Source organism: Poecilia mexicana, unplaced genomic scaffold (assembly GCF_051168715.1).
Source record: "Poecilia mexicana isolate PSO_F unplaced genomic scaffold, ASM5116871v1 scaffold_23, whole genome shotgun sequence".
Classification (NCBI taxonomy): Eukaryota; Metazoa; Chordata; class Actinopteri; order Cyprinodontiformes; family Poeciliidae; genus Poecilia; species Poecilia mexicana.
This window is the reverse complement of record NW_028263392.1, coordinates 10208614-10233443: the sequence shown is the minus strand read 5'-3', so window position 1 is coordinate 10233443 and position 24830 is coordinate 10208614. Positions and strand designations below refer to the sequence as shown.

At 39.8% G+C, this 24830-nt stretch overlaps 1 protein-coding gene across 2 annotated transcripts in view; it reads right to left on the bottom strand.

The window, feature by feature from the left end:
• Nucleotides 1-24830, bottom strand: part of exoc4 (exocyst complex component 4) — a 113710-nt gene that overhangs the window by 76150 nt on the left and 12730 nt on the right. For both annotated transcript variants that reach the window (XM_088003353.1, XM_014984960.2), the window contains exons 8-10: nt 22742-22922; nt 13061-13206; nt 12354-12442 (exon numbers count right to left, since the gene is read on the bottom strand). In XM_088003353.1, coding sequence (XP_087859479.1) covers nt 12354-12442; nt 13061-13206; nt 22742-22922 — 416 coding nt within the window. The remainder of the gene's footprint in view (nt 1-12353; nt 12443-13060; nt 13207-22741; nt 22923-24830) is intronic.

Below are 24830 nucleotides of genomic sequence, written 5' to 3'. Positions count from 1 at the left end.
CGCTGATGAATATTAATTAGAGGCGTTTTATTATGCATGGCACTTTTCAGAGCTGCCAAGACGTGACAGGGTGGCTCCGGTTTTTAGGTCAGGATGCCACCAAACTCCAGCCAGTCCTGTCTCGACACAGCGCACTAAAAAGTTTGATTTTTGTGCGCGAGGGAGCCAGTGTGACTGAATCTGTGTACTTGGGTTGTGTGTTTGCGCCCATGTGTGTCTCCCGAGATGTAGTCTGATTGAGGATTAGCGAGGGGAGCGTGTGGAGGTGGCATGGCGCTCAGTGAGAAGGCAAGTGAGATGTGGGCAGGAAGAGGTGACAAATTCTAATGTAGCCAAATCTGCCTGAAATCCCCCACGAGGGCCACAGCTCTTTCTGCAACACCTGTCCATACACCCAAGTAGACGTGTCACACAGCAATCCATTATGACACCCCCGCGTTACAGAGGCGCAACAAAAAGAACGGTACACACGGTCAGTGACTTTAAATACACACGTATGGCAGAAATCCACTCATAAGGAATGTGACACGCGGTCAAACAAAAAAACAAAAAAAAAAAGCAACGCCAACACAAGCTAAAACCCACTCCCACACACAGCGACACCCATCGAGACTCCTGCGGTGTCTAACCATGCTCTCCCCAGCCCACAGCTAATCAAGTCAGGCAGTGACTTAGTGAAATTGCATTAGCTACACTTTCCTGGGTTTGATGAGAAACAGTCTGATCCTGTGATGAATTTCAGCCCTCCCCAGTTTTAGACGAGGAACGGATGAACTTGTGATTCCTCCTTTAACAGACTTCCACGTCCCCCGTGTCTGTGTACATTAATAAAAGTCTGCATAAGGGGCGAGATGAGTAAAGCCACAATGCCAGGCAGAGGACAGGTTGTGATCCTCATGCTGCGAGTGCTTTTAATGCAAAATTAGGTGGAAAAAAGCTGTCGGCTAAGTATGGAATGTGAGTTTATCTTTGTTAGTACATCTAGTAAAATCATGCCTTGCAAAGGTAGCTACACTAACTATTTACATATAGTTTTACATCCAAAAACTTCAATACATTTTTGTTTTGATTGGAAAGCAAAGTTAATCTCAGGGTAGAAAAATTGCCTGGTTTTCCAATTTTTGTACAAATAATCTAAAAAGTGTCATTGCTGAGATTCCAGTTTGAAAACTTTAGGGGTGTGTATCTACCAGCTTTGCACATCTAGAGACTGAAACTTTCCCCTGTTTGACTTTACATGAAACCTCAAATGCTCAGATTGGATAGAGAGGCTCTGTAACCAAAAATTGTAAGGTCCTGTCTCAGATTTAGTTGTATTTACATCTGGACTTTGACTAGGACTGGCCTTCCACAGCATGATGCAGCCACCACCGTGGATGGAAAATATGTTCAGGATGACATGCAGTGTAGTGTACCTGTGGAAAAACATTGTTTTGCAACACAGCCGTGATGTGACCAAATGCTAAACCGCTCAGGCAGAATGAATAGTTTTTCGAGGCATAATGCATTTTTATTAAACGTCTACAACAGTTTTGAGCACAAAATGTTTTACATGACCTCACTGTAGCCTCAGAAATGTTCCTCAAAATACTCCCTCCAGTTGGCATATTCTAATCCCACCAACACTGTTTCACTTTGAACAAGATACAATGCATGAAATTATTCATATTTATTCTTTGTGCTGGTGTCATACCAGCACTGACAGATGTGAATTCATAGAAATCAGAACCCCCGAGATGCGTTGTGTGCAACAGTGACACTTTCAATTATTAATATCACTCAATTTACACCTGAATTTATTTATACTATAACTTATTTATGCATTGTATTCTCAGCTGTGAGGTGGATTTGATCTCGAGGTTGGCGGAGCAAATGCCATTCCATCAAATTAATTTTAATAATAGAAGACTCTCATTATGCCCCAATCAGACATGGAGAAGGTTTGAGTGGAAGAGGATGCCTGAAATTGACCAGAGATTCATGAATTATTGACACAGGAACCTATCTTATTAATTGAGCAGGTCTCAGTTCTGTGAATAAACAGCCGCCTGAAAGTGAGCATGCACATTTAAATGCAGCTGATTTGTACGGAGAGAATGTGGCCTGAATTGATCACGCCAAAACTCATTTTCATAGCTTAAAAGCTACAGGTAAATGAGACTGTTCAGGGTGAAAATTGAATTATCCTATATTTAGATATATTCCCAACTATTTGGACAATTTTGATTTAAATGTGCAGAGCTTGCAAACACCAGATTGGGGGATGAGGGGAAAAGAACTGCCTCGTCTTTGCTTCTGCAAACGTTAAAATTGGATGAACAAACTATAAAAGTATTAATTCTGCAGAAACCAGCTGATCATATGTTACCTTATACATTTGGGTGCTTGTAGAAATAATTGATTCCCACTTTTCTATGTTCAGTTTGTATTTTAAAGAAGTTACAACATTTTTGCAGCAGCAGGTATAAGGTCGATTAGAACAAGGAACAAGTTGAATGTAAAAGTCAATTTGGTTTACAGGCAGTTGAATCAGGTGCAAAAATATATTCAGTAAGCCACAGGTTAACAGATGGAATCACACGACAAAGTTCAATGTCACTTGTCGTTCAAGGCTCATTAAGAAGAAACAGAGGACGTCTATTAATTAAGATGAAGAACTGTAGCAAAAATGAAGAACCGTCTACATCTCTTCAGGTTGGGTGTTTGAAGACATTGTCTACGCTCTGCAGGGCAGACAAAGGGAGAGAGGGATCAAAAACAATGTTTTGAGTCTTTGAAATGACCCTCACATATGGCTTTAAAATCGTTAAGTGCTGCTTTTATGTTTGAAATAAAAACTGTGCAGAGTGGCGGAGGTTATAAATATTTCATAGTAGCCCGTGCCTCAAAAGCAACAGCAATTTCTTGAAATCAGAGCTTTCAGCAGAGATAATCTTCAACAACAAATAATTGTGGTTCAAAACTTTGAAAGCGTCTATTTGTATGTTCTGTTCATTATGTGACTTGTGTGCATCATGGCTGTTTACAGATTTGTTGAAATTAATCCAGGAATAAATATCCGGATGAGTTAGTAATAACATTACAGGAAAGACAGAATGGCTTAAATAAAAAGAAAACGAATAAACACATTCTATTAGACGTGTTAAAAGTGGTCACCACATGTCTGAACATAAAAAGGGGTAATAAACGTAATGCTTACAGTATATGTGGTGCTTTTATCTAAATTGCTTTTGGCGAGTAAATTTAATTCCTCCTATGGAGCCCACCATCACCAACTTGCCATGGAGATCCCAACACGATTCAACACTCTTTTGTTCTTGAAAAGTCAAGGTGTAGGTGAACGCCTTTGAAGATACGGGAGAAACAACCACCCGGAAAACTAAGTGCCATCACATCTTTGATTAGGCCCAGCAGGGAATCAGGTGGCTTCAGTGCACTCCTCTACATTACTGGAAGGACCTGTTGCATGCTGGGTAAGCCAGAGGTGTGACTGTGTATTTAACAGCTCGGCTGTTACAGCACGGATGTCAAAGTCTGCACAGCCGCCAGTTCCAAACGCCCTTCTTCCAGCAGTCTTCCCCTCCCTCCATCCATTTTTCATTTGTTCTTCTCCAATCAGCTAGTGTGAGATTAAAAGTAAACACAGGGGTGGCAGGCAAAGCCAGCAATTATGACAGGTCCAATGCTGATTAAAATTAGCCCCAGGCTTTGAAAATAAACCAGGTTTCTTCTTACTGATTAAATGTCTGCACCGAGTAAACTATTATAACCCACTCCTTTTCTCCCTGTGTTGTCCTTTGCATCTCTTTGCCTGTTTTGGATTGAGATTACATTTCCCACTGTGTGTAACTGAACAAATCACAGATTTTGCCCTCGTCAGTGATTTCACCCAAAGGGGGTTTCAAGTGTGGTTAAGTCTGTACATGTAATGGAACTCAGATGAATAATTATTTCTAAAAAAAGAACAAAATTGATCATAGTCATAAGTTTTATTTTTAGTTATTAGTATTTAGATCCAACCCTCCGTTTCAGATTTTGACACATTTGGACTTTTTTTTAACCTCCCTCCCCCCCGGGACCATAAGACATAAGATAGAAAATGTGACGCATATTCTTCGATAGATGGTTGAAGTTTGTTTGCAACAAAAATTAAGGTAATACCACTTTATCCTATCGACATGTAGCAATGTGAGTTCCTCCAGCGAGTCCTAGATGATTTCAACACCATACAAATCTAATAAAAAAAAGACATTTTAATATACTTGATCAGTTAAATAGTCCAAACTTTCTATAATCAGCACACTTCTGCATGTTCTTTAGTTTCTACAAACCACACAGCGATGAGTTTCTGATTCATCTACTGACACACTCGGATGAAATGAATACTAAATTGATTCATGTAATGATTTTGGTATCCGTGTGTGTCCCTATCTCATGCTGTGCCAAACTGGCACTTTTCTACTTTGCTTGTTAGCTTTCACCATATAAGGAAGCAGATGAATGAACGATTATTTCAGTGCAATTTCAACCAAAGTTGAGACGCGGACTGCAGACACTTCAGCTGAATAAGAAATCTTTGACAAGTCATCAATGCAAAGCTCTGGACAGTCTGCCTATACTTGAGATGAGTGATTGTGTGTGTGTGTGTGTGTGTGTGTGTGTGTGTGTGTGTGTGTGTGTGTGTGTGTGTGTGTGTGTGTGTGTGTGTGTGCATGGTGCCTCTAACTCTAATAACAAGATCTCTCTCTAGTAGGTGCTGAACTTGAAGTTACCACTACTGACACGTTTTAAACCTTCATTGGTAACTCTTGTTACTCTGATATTTATCTGCGATTTAGAAAGTTTTTGACCTTATCTAAAGTCAGAACCGTCTGTCATTACAGTATCAGCTTTGAGATACTTGACCATCAACGGGCCAAATGCAAACAACAATCCAGAGTTTGTATAATTATGAATTACTGAACTATTTCTTGTGCTTAAGCCAAAAAATTTCCTAATGGTTGTAGTGTGTTAACTATGACGTTATTCACTGTCCTTTTGGTTCAGAATTACAGCACTTTATCCATATTTGGGATCTTTTCTTTTTTCTTCTTTTTCTTTTTAAGGACAACCATGTGAATGGTGTGAACGTTCAACCATTCCTTAGGATCTTACTCTAGTAGATGTCATTAGTTGTTAGATGTAAAGTAAAAGAATCATGACCTAAAACAACTCATGGTTTTGCATGTCTCAAAAAATATAAATAAAACATTTGCAAAAACTATCAAACAAGAAAAGGGGTGCCACATGGCTCGTCGGGGAGAGGCTAGAGCCCTTGATTCCCAGCCACAGGCCATTTGCTGCATCTCCTCCTCTTCAGCCTCTGTCCTTCTCCTGTTCAGCTTCTGTTGAATAAAGGCCACTAGTGCTGCAAAACCTTTAAAAATGCTGAAACAAAACTGCTGTAATAGCCATCTTAATGAGACTGATACCAATACCAAACCCCTCAGGTTTATGAAATGGTGGCATCCAAAGCACAAGCCAAAGAACAAATTTAATTTGGGAGATTTTGAGGTGCTGCAAAACAAAAAAAAAAACAACTAATTTTCAGGTTACACACCAAACAATTCCATCAGTTTAATCAATGCCTCCAGTTGTGTAAATATCTGGGGGCTGGTTATTTAAATCTCTAAAATAATATCCATCCTCTTGCTTTATCTCACTAAAACTACAGCATGTTTGATGAGTTACTCTACAGTCAGAAACCAACACTGTTGTTAAAAGTTAATTTTCCATACTTTTCCCAAGCGCCGCTCGAATTTCAGCAAACAAAACAACTGTAATTGAATAACGGAGCCCACAGCACACGATGATTTAACAACGTGTGCATCTATGTGCACGCATCTCTGATATTGTTTTAAGCATTATCTTATTACATCTATTTACAGCCAAATTGAACATGATGAGCCAGAACAAACAGAATAACTGCTGCTAGATAAGACATGCTGTATTGTGTGTGTGTGTGCGTGTCTTTTTTTTTTTCGCAACACAAAGATCTGCAGTCCCTATTCTGAGTAATGGTGTCCCAGGAAAAAAAATATGCACTTTGCATCTTACATATTCACCTAGTTATGCTCCAGTTGAAGACAGAGAATACAAAACAAAAAGGCACAGAAGACTGAATAGACATCATGTTTCTTCAGATGTTCTTGTAGCATATCGACTCATTTCATGCATGCATGTGGAAAAACCTTTGATCAGAAACCCCACGACATCTACTGATGTGATATCGTAATTGCTAATGATCCGCAAGAAATGAATGGTACTTTCAAATGGAAAATAAGAAAAAATCTCATACTGATAATTTGGTATGATTCTGCCAAGACAGAAAAAAATATTTCCCTTTTGAGGAGGTCAATTACAACCACAAAAATATGCTTAACTGTTTATTTCTTGCACGTAGTGGTAATGTTTCGAAAAAAGAGTTTAAAACGGCAGTTTTAGTTTAAAATATAAAAGCTTAATCAGTTCTACCTATTAAATAATTAACATACAACAATGAATGCTTTCCGCAAGCTTAGGGCGTTAGGATTTAAGTTTCTTGCAATGGGAAACGGTTTTAAGAGGATGACACACAACTGTGTGTCTAGATTTTACTTACCACCTACCCGAGGTCAGCAAAATTGCAAGCCATATTAAAAATGTATTGTAAAAGCAAAACGAAGGAAAATGAAAGAGACAGAAAAGTGTTTGTTCATCCTGGTATCCTACAATAATGTCGTACTCTCATCTTTTCTAAGTCAGCAGCCAAACACCCATCCCTACTTAGCGGAAATTATACAAGAGAAAAAAATAACGAGAGCCAAGGGGAGCATCAATAGTAGCAAAGTAGACTTCCTTGATGTTCTAGCATCCTAATCCTATAATAACCATTGACATTTCCTGCCGACAATTTTCAATTCTATCTAATGCATTTATGAATATAATGAATTATAATCGCAAGGTCAATGGAAGTCGTGTATCGATCCCCCCCAAAAGAAAGATCAATGATTATCCTTGAAATCTGCTTAGAAGTATAAAAGAAAAGTTACAGGAAAAGACAAAGCTGACAAGACAGCCTATTGAATCCAGAGCAAGAATTAAAGGTAATTGAAGCGCATCCATAAAATAACAGCGCAGTCTATAAAGGTGTCATGTTTGTTCACCTCAGAATGAGTGACACGGGGTAGACAACGAAAGGTCCGAGCTCGCATTACTTTCCCCACCGAGCGATGCCGGCGCCCAGCGGTGTGGCATCACACATCACCTGGAAGAAACATCGTGTCTGGTACGACACCTTCCGAACGCGAACATGCACACTTATGCGAGGCACATGCCTTTTAACATCTGCGGGCCTCACCTGTAATAGCCTGCTCACTGTCGCCTCCACCCCTGCATCTCCCACTAGACACTTTTCCATTTGCACCTCTTCTCCCACTGTCCTCAATTGGGCTGTACAAATCAGCTTGACAACGAACGCCACTTCTGGTCTCCTCTCTCTTCTCCCCCTCCCTTTCTCCATGTTCAGTGTTCTGTCATGGGGATATGGGGCTATTATACATAAACAAGAAGTCCCTAATACAGGACAGGCTTTTTCTTTTTTTTTTTTGATTCTGCAACTAGACCTACTATTAGGTATTAAAGAATGACTAGAAAGAGAGCTGTTTGTAGCTAGATTGCTTGCTCAGGGAGACCCAGCCAGACTGTTCTCTTTGCCAGACTCGCTGGGAACAAGTCAATTTGAATATCAAAAGGGAAAACAGGGAATGTGTGAAATAGATTTTGAACCAAACTGATTATGAATACGTCTTGCAAGTGAAGAGGCAATGAAAGCTGGGAGCGTTGGGAATAGGACGTTTGTGCACGCGCTCCCAGGAAAAATTTGTAAGTCCAATATGTGCATGTTTGTTTATGTGCAAAAGTGCAATGACAGGCGGACTGCGGGCTGCTATCAAAAGGGGAGGGGTTGTCACTTCAAACGTGCCCTGGGGCAAGGCAATATTGTACAAAACACAATGAAGGTTCAGGACACAAAGAGGAATAAAATATATAAAAAAAAAGGCAATAAATGCATTACAGGGCACTGTAAGACTGCAGCAGTTATTAGGATATATTCACACTTCACCTCCCAGATGACCGCTGAGGCCTACACACAGCAGAAAGGCAATAAAAAAGGAGAGGCCAAACATCTGAAAGTATGGAGGCAGCAGGGACATGCAGAGGAAGATGGGGGAATGGTAACACGTCTATAGATGGGGAAACGTGTTATTTTCATCATTTATTCATGGAGATTGTGATTGAATCTGGATCTGTACTCTGCAAAGGACACGCATGCACATCCAACACAGTATATACACATTCATTTACACACAGACAGCCATGGGAGCGGGTGTATGCAACGCCAACACACACACACACATGCATGCAAACTCTCCGCCTTGCAGCTTCAATACATACATTCAGATCACAAATTCCAGATGTGGCCACATATGGAGCTGTAATGAAGTCTTTAGATGAAGCACTGGACTAATTGAAGCATACACAATGAGGAGTGCAATTAAGTCTCCCTGTGCGTTTGCATGTGTACTTGGAGCATGTGAATGAAGGCCTGTGCAGCTTTATGTGTGTGTGTGTAAAAATGATAGATGGGAGGCCCCTACGACACTCAGGAGAAATGAATTACATACATTACAGATTAATTTCAAAGCCATTAGAGCTGTGAGAATGCAAAAACAATAGCATGACTATATTAATACGACTGCTTCGTTTCTCAGTTACAGAAACCGTGGCAACTTCTGCGAGAGGAAAAGGCAATCGTCGGTGAACAATTTTAGCAGCACCGCATCTTTTCTACGTCACTTTTTGACATCGTGCAGTCTTTGAAATTGTTTGACATGCAAAGCAATTTGTTTTTCTATATGAAATAAGATTATCTCACGGGAAAAAAAACAAGTTAATTGCTTTACTATTGTTGAATATTTCAATAACAATATAGATTACAATGAACCCTCATTTCCCGAGCTGTTTTCTTTCTTTACCTTCATTTTTGTGGACTTCAGAATATCACCACTGGAAAAAAAAAAAATATATATATATATATATATATATATATATATATCCCCCAGTGTGGCCATCGAAGGCAGTAAAAATCTCTCCTACAGGCAAAACATAACATGGCATGCACAATTTGTAAGGCTAATGCTTGAAATATAATATTCAACTAAATTTTGCCTTCCAGCAATCTTTTGCAATTGCAGTATAGCAAACTCTTGACATCACGAACCCCTGATATTGCAAAGAAGATTACAATTTAGTATTATAATTCACACCGAGATAAAACCATCCATGTATAGAAGTAATTATGTGGTAAAAGGAGTTCACGCCTATGGAGAACAGCTACAGGCGCAGTTTACTACTTTAGCATTATAAAGCTGGCCTTAGCAGGGGGTTTCCCACGTAGTTTTGAACCTTTGAGCCTCAACTAAAAAGTTTGACTTTTTTTTTATTTCAGCTTGAAATTTAGTCTATGGAAATGAGGTCATTTTCAAACCCTTTTACAGTCTCGTAGTGGCATGACGAGATCTTATGGCTTTAACAGTTCTCATCAGAAAGTCTGTCTTGTTAAGCTTATGTTTCAGTTGAGCTGAGTTTATATAAACCCTGGATTTGAGCGAGTGCTTTTAACTCACAAATCTAGGTTTGAGACACACACACGCACGCACGCACGCACGCACGCACACACACACACAGACACACACACACACACACACGCACACACACACACGCACACACACAGATCACATCTTTGAAATGTACGTTTCACTTTATGATTATTCACTTGTGTCTGTAGCATAAACCCCCCAAAATATATTAAAGTTTGGATCTGTAACCTAAATGTAAACACGTTTAAAGTGAGTGAATAAATCTGCTGGTGGTTTGCTGTTCTATTGAAGAAATTCACATTTTTGCCCAACATAAAAGTAGCTGGTGCTCAATCTAAATAATTTTGCGGTCTACTATGTTAGTCACTGTTTTTATGCATTTAATATTAGGGCATAAGTGGATGCAAGTGGAGAAAAAGTACAGGAGCAGAGGCAAAAAGCCTTCAAGGCTAAGTTTCTTGGTGTTTGAGTTAATAACTGCAGTGAGTTGAAGTAGACCACTGGAGGAAAAAAAGAAACGACTTTAAGGAAACACCAGGCAGGAGACACACATGACTAATCTTTAAGTGTAGAGTAATCCCAAAGCCGAAAGTATTCATCAACTCAATCTCTATTTTCTAACTCTTTTCCTCTCCCTCCCTGCCCACTAAGTTTAATTTAAAAGGAGGGGAAAAGTCCCTTTCCACAAAGTCTCAATACATATTTTTTTAATTTCTTCCCTCTGAAGTCTCTTAATGGCTTCTTCACTGGACCCTGATGAAAACAATGACTTTTAACCTTCCTCCTGCTCCTTCCCTCCCACCATCCGTCTCTCCGCTCCCTCCATCACAGTCGACTTATTTCACTTTCTAAATGATTTCTTACTCTTTCAATCTCTTTTCAGCCATTCAGGCCGAGGCTCGGGCTCACAGACGGTGCTACACATTGTGACAGGTGAAATGAAAGCCAAGAGGAATCTCATCTTCTTATAAGCGCTCCGAGGCATTCAGTCAGTCAAAAAAAAGAAAAAAAAATGTAGTTTTCTACCTTCTTTCTCAGGCGCTGACAGATGGAAGGGGGAAAAAAATGAGGCTTTATGTGGAAACTATTTAGAGTTTTCCTTTATCCACAGTTCATCAATGCTGCTCTTCTAGTTTATATTTACATTCTTGCCACTTTTCCTGTTACAGAAGGAGATAAAGGATAAAGGAAGCATTGCAATGTCTGCCGTGACTGGACCTGCGATTAGCTAATCACCCAAAAGCTAATTACGCTTTGGTGAAAATGTATTTGCTCCTTTAGAGCTTTGTTCTGGTTTCCTTTGTTGCCACACTTCAGAACATCAAACAAAACATAATGGTGGACATAGATAACATGACTGAACACAGTACAGAAGTTTACAATAATTTAATTCATTAAAGTGAAAAAAAGAAACTATTCATACCAACCAGAGTCTATATTTTATATAGTTTGGGGGGGGGGGATAAGAATCAATAAGACAAAAGTAGAACATTTTCAAAGGGGTCAGTCCACAAAAATCTGGCCTAAAACTAAAATAATATATCAATCATCAAACAAAAGTGGTGGTAGTATGATGGTCTGGGGTTGCTTTGCTACTTCGGGACCTGGACAACCTCCCATATTTAACAAAACCATAAATTTTGATGCTCACAAAAAAGCAAGAATGTCTGAAAATACATTTGTGATGGTAAAACGAATGAACATTGAAGCAAACCAACAAGCCCACCTCTGAATGGCACACTTAAAAGTCAATACAATGAAGGTTTCGGAGTGGTGTAGTCAAAGCACAGTCTTAAATCTAACTTAGTTCATCTTAAATAAGCTGTTCATGCTTGAAAAACTCTGCCATGCGAGAAAATCTGTAGTGGGCTAAATACATTTTTTACGGCTCTGTATTTGTGCAGATCTTTTTTTTTTTACCCATCAACAAATCAACAAGGAATTGGATAAGAAAAAAAAGTAAGGCAGCAGACAGCAAACATCGCCATCAGGCATCGCTGATTGAAACCTCAAGGTCACAGGCAGACGCACAGAGAGGCAGAGGAGAGGAAAAAAACAGAAGAGGTACGGGCAGCAGCACCATTCGGGCTCTCCAGGGTCCAGCTGTGTAGCTCACTTACTGAGCTATTTTGTGCGTGTGAATGTGTGAGCGAGAGCTTTTTAAGGGCTTCTCCCTGTAGGCGGATTCTGCAAAGTCACCCTGTTCTCTGCATCTCGTCAATCTCTTTCTCTATCGCTGCTTGGCGCTCCACACTCCTGTTGTCTGCCTTCTTTTTTTTAATTTTTTTTTTTGTTCCTAAGTGCAACTCCTCGAACTGTGACATGCCCTTTCTCTCTCTGAGCACCATTACTCCCTCCTCTTTCATACTTCCAATTCCAACTCTTCACCTCAATCAGCATCTGAGTGAATCCGTCCACCTTTACAAACCGTGACCAAGCCCCACCACTTTTAACTACTCGGTTCTCCCAGTGCACTATACACAGAAATCTTACCGTTTTACAACCCGAGATTCACCTCTGCTGTCCTTTTATCGTCTCTGTTTTCACCAATATTTCCACAGTCATCTTATTCCATTTAGATTGCTTCCCCGCATCTTTATCTTGGCATCAAGTTTTAAACTCTGCAACCTCACCGTGCACTCCTCAGTTCGTCTACCAGTCCTCCTTCCTCACCTTGTAATTCTCCGCTTTTGCTGTAGAGTTCTCGTCTTTGTTCCCTCAGGTAGGCACTCATGCTGATTGCGTGGGACGACGACTCAAACCTGCAAATAAAAACAAAGGATCCGGTAATAATTAGGAACGTAACTTGAGGTTGAGAGGAATTGGAAAGAATTTCAGGGCTGATATTCATCAATTTGTTGACAATTCTACTCATTTAAAAGATAAATAGCTATGCCACATTATGAGATGAAACTGGATATGATATTTATTTGATATCAAAGATATTTTAGCTACTTGGCAGTGTTTTGTTTTTCTTATGCATTCTGATGCTAAGCATTATGTTGTAACAATGTGCCATCTTAACCACCTTCTTGCTTTAAAAAAGCAAGAGTAATCTCAAAGGACCTCTTGATTTATTAAAGGTCAAAACTAAAGCTTAACATCGATGTATTATTTGCACAGATACTTTTGTTTTGTTTTGCAATAACAACAGCTTTCTAAAATAATGGTAGGCAAAAGGTCAATTTGAAAGTGTTAACCTAATCAGGCTTATTCCCAACTAACTGAAACGGTCGCACTCTGTTGTCTACAAAAGGTCATGACGACATGACCTTAAAGATTTCTTGATTTAGGCTCAAAACATCTGACTTTAAATCTTTGACCATATCGTTACATATGAGAACCTGCATGATCTTTCAAGCCAAGAAAGGGATTCTTACTTGAACAGTGACTGTTTGGCACGCTGGGGTCTTTTCTTGGCGAAGAAGGCGGCAAACTCACTGCCGGTGCTGGCATAGGAGAGCTGAGCCGACTGCTCAGTGGAACTGCGGCTGTTCTTCACATCCAGATACTCCATCAGCAGAACCTTAAATGCACAGAGTGTGGTCTGTTAAAGGTAAAATAAAGGCAGGAAAACATTTCCTGTTTTGCTTGTGTTACGTTGGAGGGAAACAGGAACTTGTCCTTCAGCTGTGTGACATAAGCTCTTGTGCTTCTGACAAAAATTAAAGAAAGAAAGTAATTTGGATAACCACAAAACTTCTGACAAATTTTTGGTTAAGTCCAACAAATCAGTTTTTTTTTAGCCTTTTAAGTATGTCAAGTATTTCAAGAACTTTAGCTTTTGACATATATTTCTGTATTGATACAGGGGGTGGTGGGGGTGATGCAGAGATGCAGCCTAACTCATGCTATTGCTTTAATGGAAAATCATATTTCATGATAAAAAGAAAACCTTGAGAGAAATAGTAACCCACCGACATATTATGCCTCAATCCTATTATGTACCCTAAAAAAAGATCTCAACCCTAAGATAGGAAGAGTCTGCAGACATGACGGGAACAGTCATTTTTCTCCCCATTTCAGTTCCTTGATCTGTCTGCGTGATCAATGCTAAAATCCATCAGCGTCTGATCATGCTTCATAAAAATCTTATCAACTTCTAACAATAGTCTGAAATAAGCACATCGAAACTCTGTCCAGACCCCCGAAAAAAAAAGTTCACTTCCTCTATCATTCTATCTGTACATTCCCTCCGTTTCTTTCATTTGCTCTCATTTTTCAAAGTCTCTTTAAGCTTCAACTCTCATTTCTCACATTTCTATTTTTTCCCCTCCAAGTTTCTCGCTCCGTCTTCCCTCGGTTCGTATTTGCCTCTCTCTCGCCCACCCTTCATTCCTCTCACTGCGAATGCATATGTTCCAAAATAGCCTCCCATATCTAATAGCTTCATAATTTATCAGGGCCATTTAGCCTGTGTGTGTCTAATTCTGAAAGCGCAGTGTGGGTCAGCCCAGAATGGGACAGGAGTAATGGCTGAGCAGATGGAGATCCATCCCGACCATAATGATGTAATTAACGCTGTGCAGAGCATTCCCTGTCATGCATGGGAAAGCCTTCCATGCTAGGGTTGATATCTGATCCAACACAAAGTAGCAACCATATAAAGTGAACAATGTAATGCAAGCAGTTTTCTTTCAGAGCTTCCGATAAGTTGATAAAAATATATATATACATCTTTTAAGGGAGGGTTAAAACTATCAAGTCAACTCTAGAAACTTTTAAGGGATCTCGTATCAAGTTAAATCAGTCTGGACTCTTTGCAAGTGTTTACAAATTTAATAACGCGTGTTAATTCACGATCTTTTACCAATTAATCACTCCCCAACACAGTTCCCTAATCACAACACCCGAGCTTGCCGCCATATCACGCTTGCCGACCCAAAACTTGCAGCAGCGTGGTGACCACTTGCCACTGGCCTTGTGCTGCAGCTAATCCCATCAGTGTATTAATTACTAATGATGAGCTGACGGAGCGAACCCCCCTCAAGCCCCCTCCCAACTTGCTTGCAAGCTAACACCCAAGCGGACTTAATGAAATGCCATTGCTGGGCTGATGAAGGGGCTCCGACCCCCTCTTAAATTGCATTAGCCCAGAGTCAGAGTGAAAATTAACTGGACCGTTAGGACACAGGGAGTGATGGGAGGCAGATGATAAAAATGATGGAGGGAATTAGAGACAGAGAGATAATGATGGGAAAATAATTGTTTTATGGAAAAATCGTTTTAACCAAAACTCACGATAGAGATCCCGTAGGTAAAAATGAACCAACTCCTTTGAGACTCTTTGTTATTTCTCTTTAATAATCAAGTCCTGCCACAGTTATATTCTTTAGGACCGAAATAAACTCTTCAATTATGAACTGATCTGGTTACAAAGTTCCAGCTACATGTTGCGTCTAAGCCTATAAGGAAGATATGGGCTTAACACATTTTAATATGCTGCAGTGAGTAATTAAAAACATGCTGTCTTGATGTTATTTGTGTTTGAAGAAAAGAACATCTAACTTGATTGTTGTCACATCAGTATTTGTTTGGGTCCGCCTTGTCTTCATTTTGCTTTCTTATCAATTTTTGGGAAACAAAATTTTTTTTAACGTCGGTTTTGTCCCATATTTTTCCACATTTCTTGATGACAGTATTATCTGTGTACCATGGTGAAATACACAATTGCCAATTGCAGAAATATTCTTCCACCCTTCTCCTGACTGATGCCTTGCACACTAAACAGAAACAATGAATGTGGAAACAAGTTTCTGTCACTAATTCTAACATTCACTTTTGAAAAATTCCAACGTTAATATTATTAAAGAAAAAAAGAGTAAAACTTAGGAGGTACAGAACTTAAACTGACTGAACACAATGGTGAACCTGGATAGAAATGCTATTATAATCTAAAGCTGAGGGTTGAATGAGAATGCATAAAAAAAGATAAGAAATTCAAAAACAGTGCGAAGAAAAGATAAAGACAAGATCAGCAACGTGATTGTGGTTACCAAAACAAAGAGTTGCTTCAGTGACTGCAAGAACACAATACAAAGACACAGCTACACACACACACATACACACAAGTAAACAAATTCAATTGTCCACATTGATAATTAGTAATTGGTCCCAGAGCCCAGTTCCAAATGGGTGCCTGTTCTAATTTAGTTAAACCCCTGGAGCTTTGATAAGGTCTTACGCAAGCAGCACAAGCACCGAAGACCTTGAAATGAGGATTCACAAACATTACACAACTGTTGTCTTTGAACTCTCTTCTTCTCTTTACACCCAAAATTTAACACGCTTTTTACATTTCTGCCCTGTTAAAGCAGCCAAAGGTGAGAATCGGTGAAAAGAAAAAGCATATTGCATCACATCTGCAATGCTTCTAATTTAGTTGCATCCTGATAAGTATCCTCGCTTCTATTAATTAGATCTGATGACTTTCATTAAAAGGTCAGAGAGAGTTGATTAATAAAACAGCAGAGGAAGAAAGAAACCAGCTAAATTCACTAAAAATTAAAAGTCACGAAGCAACAAATAATAATAATAAAAAAAAAACAAGCATGTAATCATGTAGAACATGTGCAAATTTATCCCGGCAAATTAGATGGCTAAGAGCAAGGGCTCAAAAGTGCATGTTTGAGTGCGCGCGCGTACGCGTGTGTTTGTGTGAGACGGGCCACAAATAAAAATAACACATCTCTCTGCAGGGCTTCCTTTACAATCATTTCCACCAAAACTATTCAATCAAACTCGTTGTGCAAACGAATTGCTTGGGTCGCGTCCCAAGCTCAAATCAGTCCGCTGCCTGAGTGCAAAGTTAAATTAAAATGGAGAGAAGCTTAATGGAAGTCTGCCGCTGTAAATCATTAGCAGCATCCCCCCCCCTCCACCCATCTATCCGTTCACCGCTAAAATGCCCCGATGCTTTCATTCACGAAGCAAGCGCGTACTCACCTTTTATTAGGCCCCAACAGCCAAAGAATTAGAGCAATTAGGAGAACATTGCTCAAAGCTTTGCAGGTGAGCACTTGACATAGGGCAAACCCAGCAGTCGGTTGGCTGAAATTGAAGGCGGATATATCATTTTGTTTTCACATATTTCCTGCTCCCATCCATCTCTGTGTTCAAGAAGTCTTAAAAGCAGCTGAGAACAATTTCCACTTTGTTCCTTTCTCAAGGCTTAACAGAAATCGTCCGTTTTCTCGCTAAATCCCTTGGCAAGCGTCTTGTCACTAAACATATTGACTGATATCCCCGGCTGCTAGCTTGAAGTTTAAAGCTGCAAGTGTCCTTGGCCGTCAAAGAGGAGCTCTGTATACATCCTGTATTGATTGTGCTCCAGAAACTTCAATAACCTTCACGAGTTGTGACGGAGCTCCAGCAGCAAACGCTCTCTCAGCACCGGTGTCCTGCTAAAGCAGCAGGGGCTCCCACCTGGAGCCGGCTGCAAGCAGTCGATCTTCTGAAGGCTACCTTGTTGACCGGAGGGAACGGAGAGGAAGGTGTGGAAGCTGAAAACTTCTGTCCTTGATACAACCCCGACAAGTTCTGTGGCCACGCATGATTATTGTTTAAAACAAAGGAGACAAATTGATTTTTGTTGCACTGTTAAGTTACTAAGTTTATTAGTGGCAGAGTTTTCCTCAACAAATTCTCTGCACAACTGTCAAAGTTATATATAGAGGTACAGATACGTCCCGAACAAAGCTTGTTTTAATCACCAACAATCTTCTGGATGGATATTTGAACCCTCTTCTCAGTATTTGTTAAGTTTCTAAAAGAATTTGTTGACTATTCCTTACACTTTGAACTGGCTATTAATCAGGGATGCAAAAAATAATAATAACCATGTGGCCGTAGGGGACACTGAAGTTCAAGAAATAGAAAACGGGTTAGGATAACAACCAGTAACCATAAAGGAAGGAAGAACTGAAAACTGCTGGAACCACCGGCGTTACTGTCGACAGCGAAGAAGCTTCATAGACTCAACTTTAGCAATATTCCACTTTCGGCGGTAATGACGCATTGCACCAAATTATAAAAATTGTAGGATCAACTCTAGATGGACTTCTGAAAGTGCTTAGACTTGGCAGTTTTTGATGAGAGTAAAATCTAAAAATCCAGAATTGTGGCAGCATGGCAGCTCTGTAGTGTTGGTTGTGATTTGTTCTTTTTGTTGACTTTAGTTCATGATTCCTTCATGATGCATTGCTTGCTTGGACAATTGTACCCCAAGTGGATGCTGTGCAGCTGAAAGGTTTTTTTTTAATGAGTCTTGATTCTTCTACAAGCATCTGACAAAGCCTGCAGCAACTTTTATTTAGTAGATGAGAAGTGGTGGTGGTGGTGGATCGAGGAGTTGCTGAGAAGAAAGAAACCTTAGAACAGCACCATGGTATACTTCACTGCACTCCAGCAACATATAAACATGATAATGCTCTGGAGGACAGGATGAACATGACATTTTGATTAAAATGTCGGCCAAGAACATGGTAGCAATGTCTGTACTTCATATCCAATTAATAGAGGCTTAATGTCTTCTTGATTCTCTCTGCCACTTCAATTTGCTTTATTTTCTTGTCTGTTGAGGAGGCAAAAAGTCAAAAAAAATCTCAAAGCCTCTTGCATATGTTGACACAAACATGACACAGCCTTTTGTGTCGAGTAATCTGTATTGACAAAGGGATTAATTTATGAAGCAGATTTAGATTAAACCAAAGGCTCTCCTCTCTTCCACACGGCGCGTAAACAGAGGAGCATTACCAGACATACGAGAGAAAACACAAGTGAGCATCTACTGGAAACTTAGAAAGGTAATTGCAATAAAACAATATTCGCAGAAACCATCAAAAGCACTCTTGTCAGTAAATGTTAATAAACATTTCAAGGTCTAATCTGAACTCGATATTACAAGAATCGCCTCTTTCAGAAGCCAGATCCTCGGGATCCGTCCGTATTTTCGGATGCAGTTTCAAAAGTCCCTCTGCGTGCATAAGAAGCCCCTCATTAAAAGTGAGATTTGCACTCTGGTCACATCCCAAGAGCAGACAATGGACGTGGCATGCAGGCAAATAGCCACAAATCCTTGCAGCGTCCGCAAATGGCAACCTAATTAACAAACTTCCAGGCATCAGACCAAACTGTAGACAAGGTGAAAGGGTGATGGACAGGAGCAGCCACAGACACCTTACTCTAGATAAAGACTGGGCCATCTTAATTATGAATCCATGTTGAGGTTTGTGAACTGTGATCTTTAAATAAGCCGATGGCCAATTATTTGACAGCTTGCAACTTCTAACGTAACTGTGAAGAAATGCAGACGTTTCTTTGCAAATAATTTCACTTAAATATCATCTTATTAGAAGTGCGAGGCCGACTTAGCAAGTAAACAATACGCCTGAAAAGAAGAAAAAGACAACAAAAAGAAGGGTGGTGTGGTGCTGCATGCTTAGAGATGTAAATTCATTGATCCCGCAGATAATCAATAGGCATACTCACAAATTCAACAGAGAGCGATTTGAAAAATTGCGCAGTGGCTTTAAAGTACACCTTCCTCCATCAATACCACTGATTACCCCGCAGTTTTTTATGCTTCGGATCAATACTTCCACACTTAAACGACACAACCCGCAGAAGTATCTTGGGCCTTTCTGAGCAAGGATTAGAACTGCTACATGAATCCTGACTTTCAAAAGCGTGTTTACTCTACTCCACTCTAAACCTACCGGGCCACAGTTGCACACTGATGAAAGTCGCTTCTCTGCCAAGGCCTTGTAGCTGTGTGCACCCTATGTTTCTGTCAGCTCCTGCAATCGTCTGCTAGTATGTCATGTGTAAAGGTCAACCTGGTTTCTGCACCTCTCCATGTGAAGGGGGCGGGGGGAAAATAACACCTATCAAAGGTTTCTTACAAGAAATGCAATGAGAAGCAAGAGTCATGCAGGGATATAAATATTTTTTTGTAAATGGGGGCTTGGTAGGGGTAGTCAGCGAGTAAATAGATGTAGAGTGCGTTTTCTGTGAGAATTAAAAAAAAGAGCACAGCCCTATTTATACTTGACACCTTTGAATATGTCAGTCTATGGCTAAATTGAATTTTGGTAACTTTTTTTCATCTCTTCTGACCTCTTATTGTGTTACTGCACTTTTGTTCAAATATTTGTATTTAAAGCAAAAAAGGAAAAAAAACTACATTTAAAGATGTCAAAATTCCCTATTTTTCTAGATTTAATATAGAAATGGATGGATGGAAGGACAAATGAACGGGCAGATGGACAAACAGATAAACAAATGAATGGCAGAGAGAAGTAACAGTAAATGGACACAAATACATAAAGAGAAAAAGCGGAAGGCTGGATGGAAGAAAACTTAAAACCTACTTTTTCCAGAAAATATCCAACACAACAGAACCACCACCTCCAGAGAGAAGCAATACGAGGAAACTCTAAACATCGCAAGGAAAGTCAGGCCTGTGCTGGTCTTAAGGTCTGAGATATCAGCTGGATCAGCATCCAATAAAACCTAACAGAGGCGGTGTGGGAGCTGCAGGAATTTAATTTCTCTCATTGCTGACATGTGACACTGTAAAACAAAGAGCTAAATGAAGGGGGCGAGGGGAACTATGGGAGTTGGGAGAAAGAAAGAAAGAAAAAAGGCAGATAATAAGATTAAGGAGGAAATTACAAGGACCAAGAGGGAAATGCAGAAGGTATTGGGAAATAGAGATTGCGATACAGAGGCAGCAGGAATTATGCTGAGGAAGCAAAGAGCAAGGGGAATGCAGAGTGAGAGAAAAGAAAGAAAAACAAATGGAGAGATGTGGGTCCTTCTTATTGATATTATCAGTCAGAAAATAATAACACAAGTGACTGAGTAAGAAAACCTCATTTTACATAATGAGTATTCTAATCAAGAGATTCTATTATCTCACATGAGAGAGCCAAGAGAGATTGGAGCCACCGGCAATTGTGAGCTGGCTGTGGTCAAATACTGAGGAATGGCTTCCTGCCATCTAAAACTGTACTCATACAGCAGAGCAATTACACTGCGTGCCTATGCACCGCTACAACCCTCAAAATACACACACAAATACCCCGAAACACTCTTCATTTTGTGTGTTTATGCATGCCAGCTGGAAAGAGCTCAACCTATTGGAGGCACAGTCTCATTGTGGGAGTTAGACATGAAAGGGCTTTCAATTTCACTCGGCAGAAAGCATTCCATCGTTTTATTTATTTTTGCTTTTACGTGATCGATAGAAAGAAACACTGGGCTATCAATTACCATGGCAGCAGCCAACACGTCCAAGTCCTCCACAATAGAAAAGCTCATTTTCGCCTGAATCTCACTCGCCGAACATACATAAAACCCGAGGCATTTTCTACGCTCTGTGCCGATATGACGCGTATGTGAGTGAATACATAAAATAGTACTCAACTACAACATTTTTTTCTAGTACATTTGTTGAAAACTGCCAGATAATTGCTGCAAATGACAATTTAAAGGCTGTCCGTGAAGAAGCTCCACATGAAGCGCCATATTTTGAGATATTAGCACACAAAAGGAACAAACACACGCATGCACACACACACCAATCAGTCTGAGAGCAACAACTGTCGCCGATTTTCCACTGAGAGTCACCGCAGGGTCATTTCAACAGCTGTTCGTCTCCCTCAACCAATCAAACAGGAGCAGGGGGATCAACAACCAAGCATAAATACATGCTAATTAAAGAGCCTAAAATTAATCCAAGCAATCAAGTCTTCTTTATTTTCCCAACCACGTGAAAAAATAAGCAGTTTCTCTTTAGGTGTCAAGGTTTTATGAGAGAACTCTTTTTTTTTTTAATTAACCAATTCTTACCTATTTCTTGCAAAGGTAAAAAAAACAAAAAAAAAAAACATGATATGACTATTAGTCCAAGAACTAAGCCAAAAAGCAGAAGCAGTGGGTGAAAAAGTAATTACACCTCCACAGCCGCCATAGAAAATAGGGGGCTAAGCAGAAGCCAGGTGTTGCCAATCTAATTCACTCGATTAGCTAATCATTAGCAGGTGTGGGCTCATATTTAAAAATTATGTATCGACTATGTTGGAAAGCTGTTGGTTGGGATCATTCAGGTGTTGTGGTGCGTCAACGTAGAGCCAAGACATTAGCAATAATATCTGGTGAGCAGCTTTATGCAAAACTGTGAAGGGTTATGGAGGCGATTTAAACTTACTGGGGTTTATCATTCTACAAACCAAGTAGGAAAAACTATTAAAAAGAAGAAACTTATTTTTGGCAAGTCATGCCGAGTATTGCTCATAAAAAACTTCAAAAAATAAATGGCAAGGGTGCTGCAGCACCTCTCACATCCTTTAGACAAAAGACATCAAACTGGAGATTGAATGAAAACCCATAAGAATTTACATTTTCAGGTTGCCGGTAGCTTTGCAGGCAGGACTGGAAAAAAAACAACAACAAAAAAAACAAAACAAAAGGAATGACAATTTTTGGCCTACATGCAAAATGCTGAGTAAAAAAAAAAAAAACCATCAACATGAACGCACCATTGTAATGGTGAAGCATGGTGGTGGCAGCATCATGCTGTGGCAATGTGACAAAATATATCTTTGCACAAATATAAAAGCCCAAAATTTCTCTACATTCAATAGGGGCCACTTTGTAACTGGCCTTTTAGCCTTTATGAAATTATACCAACACTGCATAAATATGAAATGCAGTGACTGGTGGTGTCACTATCACTTTATATTTACCTAATTTTCAGGTTCATGAGAGACAATGACTAAAATTTTATATTTAATTCATGCTGTAGCATCAAATAGATTTTAATTTCATTTCATTTTATGTTGCTTTTAAACAAGGTGAACACCATGGCAACTGGAGGTAAGAGGTATAACTTCAATCCCATAGGCAACTACTGTGATGACTCATCAGTTCCATATTTAATATTAATGCAAGTACCAATCACTGTAAACTATATTCAACCTTTGAACACGTTAATTTGAACCGGCACATATAACTATATTTGTTCCATGTTTTTTCTTTGACTGTGGCAGAAAACTAACCTGCAGCACTGCCTGGATCTTGGCAGACACATCAGCCTGCTCGTAGAGCTTGATCTCCTCCTCATGGGTCACACCCGGCGCGTGTGCAGCAATCTGCTGCATGTGGGCCAGCACCACACTGTGAGCCTGGGCAACTGCCTTGAACTTGTCAAACAGAAGCTCCAGCAGTTCCAACAGCAGCCTGCAGAGGGAGCCAGAGAACAAAAGGGTGAGAGGCAGGCAACGGAGGGATGGAGAGCACTTAAAGAAATACTCAAAGACAAAATTACATTACAGTAAACAACAATACATAGACATGCTCCACAAACTGTTTTTCTCTTACAAATTTAGAAATTAAAACACAGGTTACGTACGCCGAGATGAAGTGTTTCACGGTTCAGTTTTAATTACCAACTCTCTTGAGCAGAGACTTCAGCATTTTCCCCCGCGTTAATAACGCAGCACCTGGATGCCCCTAGAAGGATCCAAATGAAAAGCCACTCTCATTAGCTCTAAATGGCTCTGCTTGAAGTACAGAGAGCGCATCCAAAACCAAACTGACCTTCTACTACATCTGAGTGCCCTACTTAGCGCTGAAAGCTCACAGTTGCTTCATCTGCCCTAATGCTTTCATACAGACTCTGCTGCACCTCCTTCTGGCACAAGGATGGAGCTTTTGAAGTAAAGAGGGAACAGAGGTTATATTAGATGAGACGGATGATGACGAGTAACTATTTTATTGTAAAGGGGAGGGGATTATAGTTGATAATGAAATAATGACACAGTCTATGCCACATTTTTTGTTGCAATTTTTTTTTAATAATTTTAATTAATTTTTTCTCTACCTGGCAGAATGGATATCAAATGTTTGGTACTAAATTTCTGTCAGCGTATTAATTACAACAGTAAAAACTGAATAAATTGGGTGTGTCTTCAATGAGAATTTAATGCAATTATATAACGCTAGGTCTCCCACAACAGCCCTTTATTGCTCCCTTTTTAGTTAGTTACAAAGTAGCTGCTGGAATGTCTCATGGGTTTTTAGCTCTTGTATCCTGGCACCTTTCAGGAAAGTAATCTATTGGGATGTGTGTGTCTTGTAAACCACAGTTAGCAAAGTTATTTCTTTACACTTTCCTTGCCACTTGGCTGCAGCTCAGAGCGTGCTTTGTCCCTGCTCAAGTCTTACACCGTGCTGCTATCTGCTGGACCATCTCACGGACATTTTCCCATAAATTAAACCTCGGATGCCGCCTTCTGAAGTAGTTCCCCGCATTACAGAACTTTGTTGCCTTCCTTCGGGCCACCTTTTTCCGAGGAGGAGGATACTAAAATGCATCAATAATGCAAAAACAAAGACCGGGATCATTATTCAGAAGTACAGCCGAGGAGAAAAAAGAAGGTGCTGGGGCTTAGGAGATAACAGTATAAACTGATCCCTGAGATGGTAAATTTATGCCCAAAGCCTTACAAAAATGCCTTTACATAGAGCCTTGCAAAAATATGTAATATATATATGTAAAGTTTTTCCAAAGATTCTTACTTTGAGTTAGGTCTGACCTTATATATTAAGCCACACCAGCATCAATGCTTGTTGTTGTGCTAAAAGTTGAACCCCAGTCTCAATGTTTTGCTGCCTCTCACAGGTTTCCTTCCAGTTCTGCCCAGTAAACAGCTCCATGCTTATTTCCTTCAACTCCAGCTGCTTCCATACTGAAGAAAATCATCAACGCAGTGAGATGCTGACACCACCATGTTTTCCCCTCGGGAGTTTGTATTCCTGGTGACGCTCGGTATTAGTTTTCCACAACACATACCGTTTGGCACATTGGCCCAAAAAGTTTTGATTCAACCTGACAGGGAAAAACAAAAACAAAAAAAAAAAAACATTCTTTCAAATGTGACAGCTGCATTTTTAGGCTTTCGACAATGATTTTCTTCCTGACACTACATTTTTCAATTGTAAAAAGGCTAGACTAAGCTGTGAAATGCACAACTAATGGTCGTCACGTTTACTAGTCATTACATATTAGTGAAGTGGGAGAAGTAATATACATGGTTTTATTTTATACTTAAGAGGAAATTAATAAAAGCTGGTGACGATAAACAT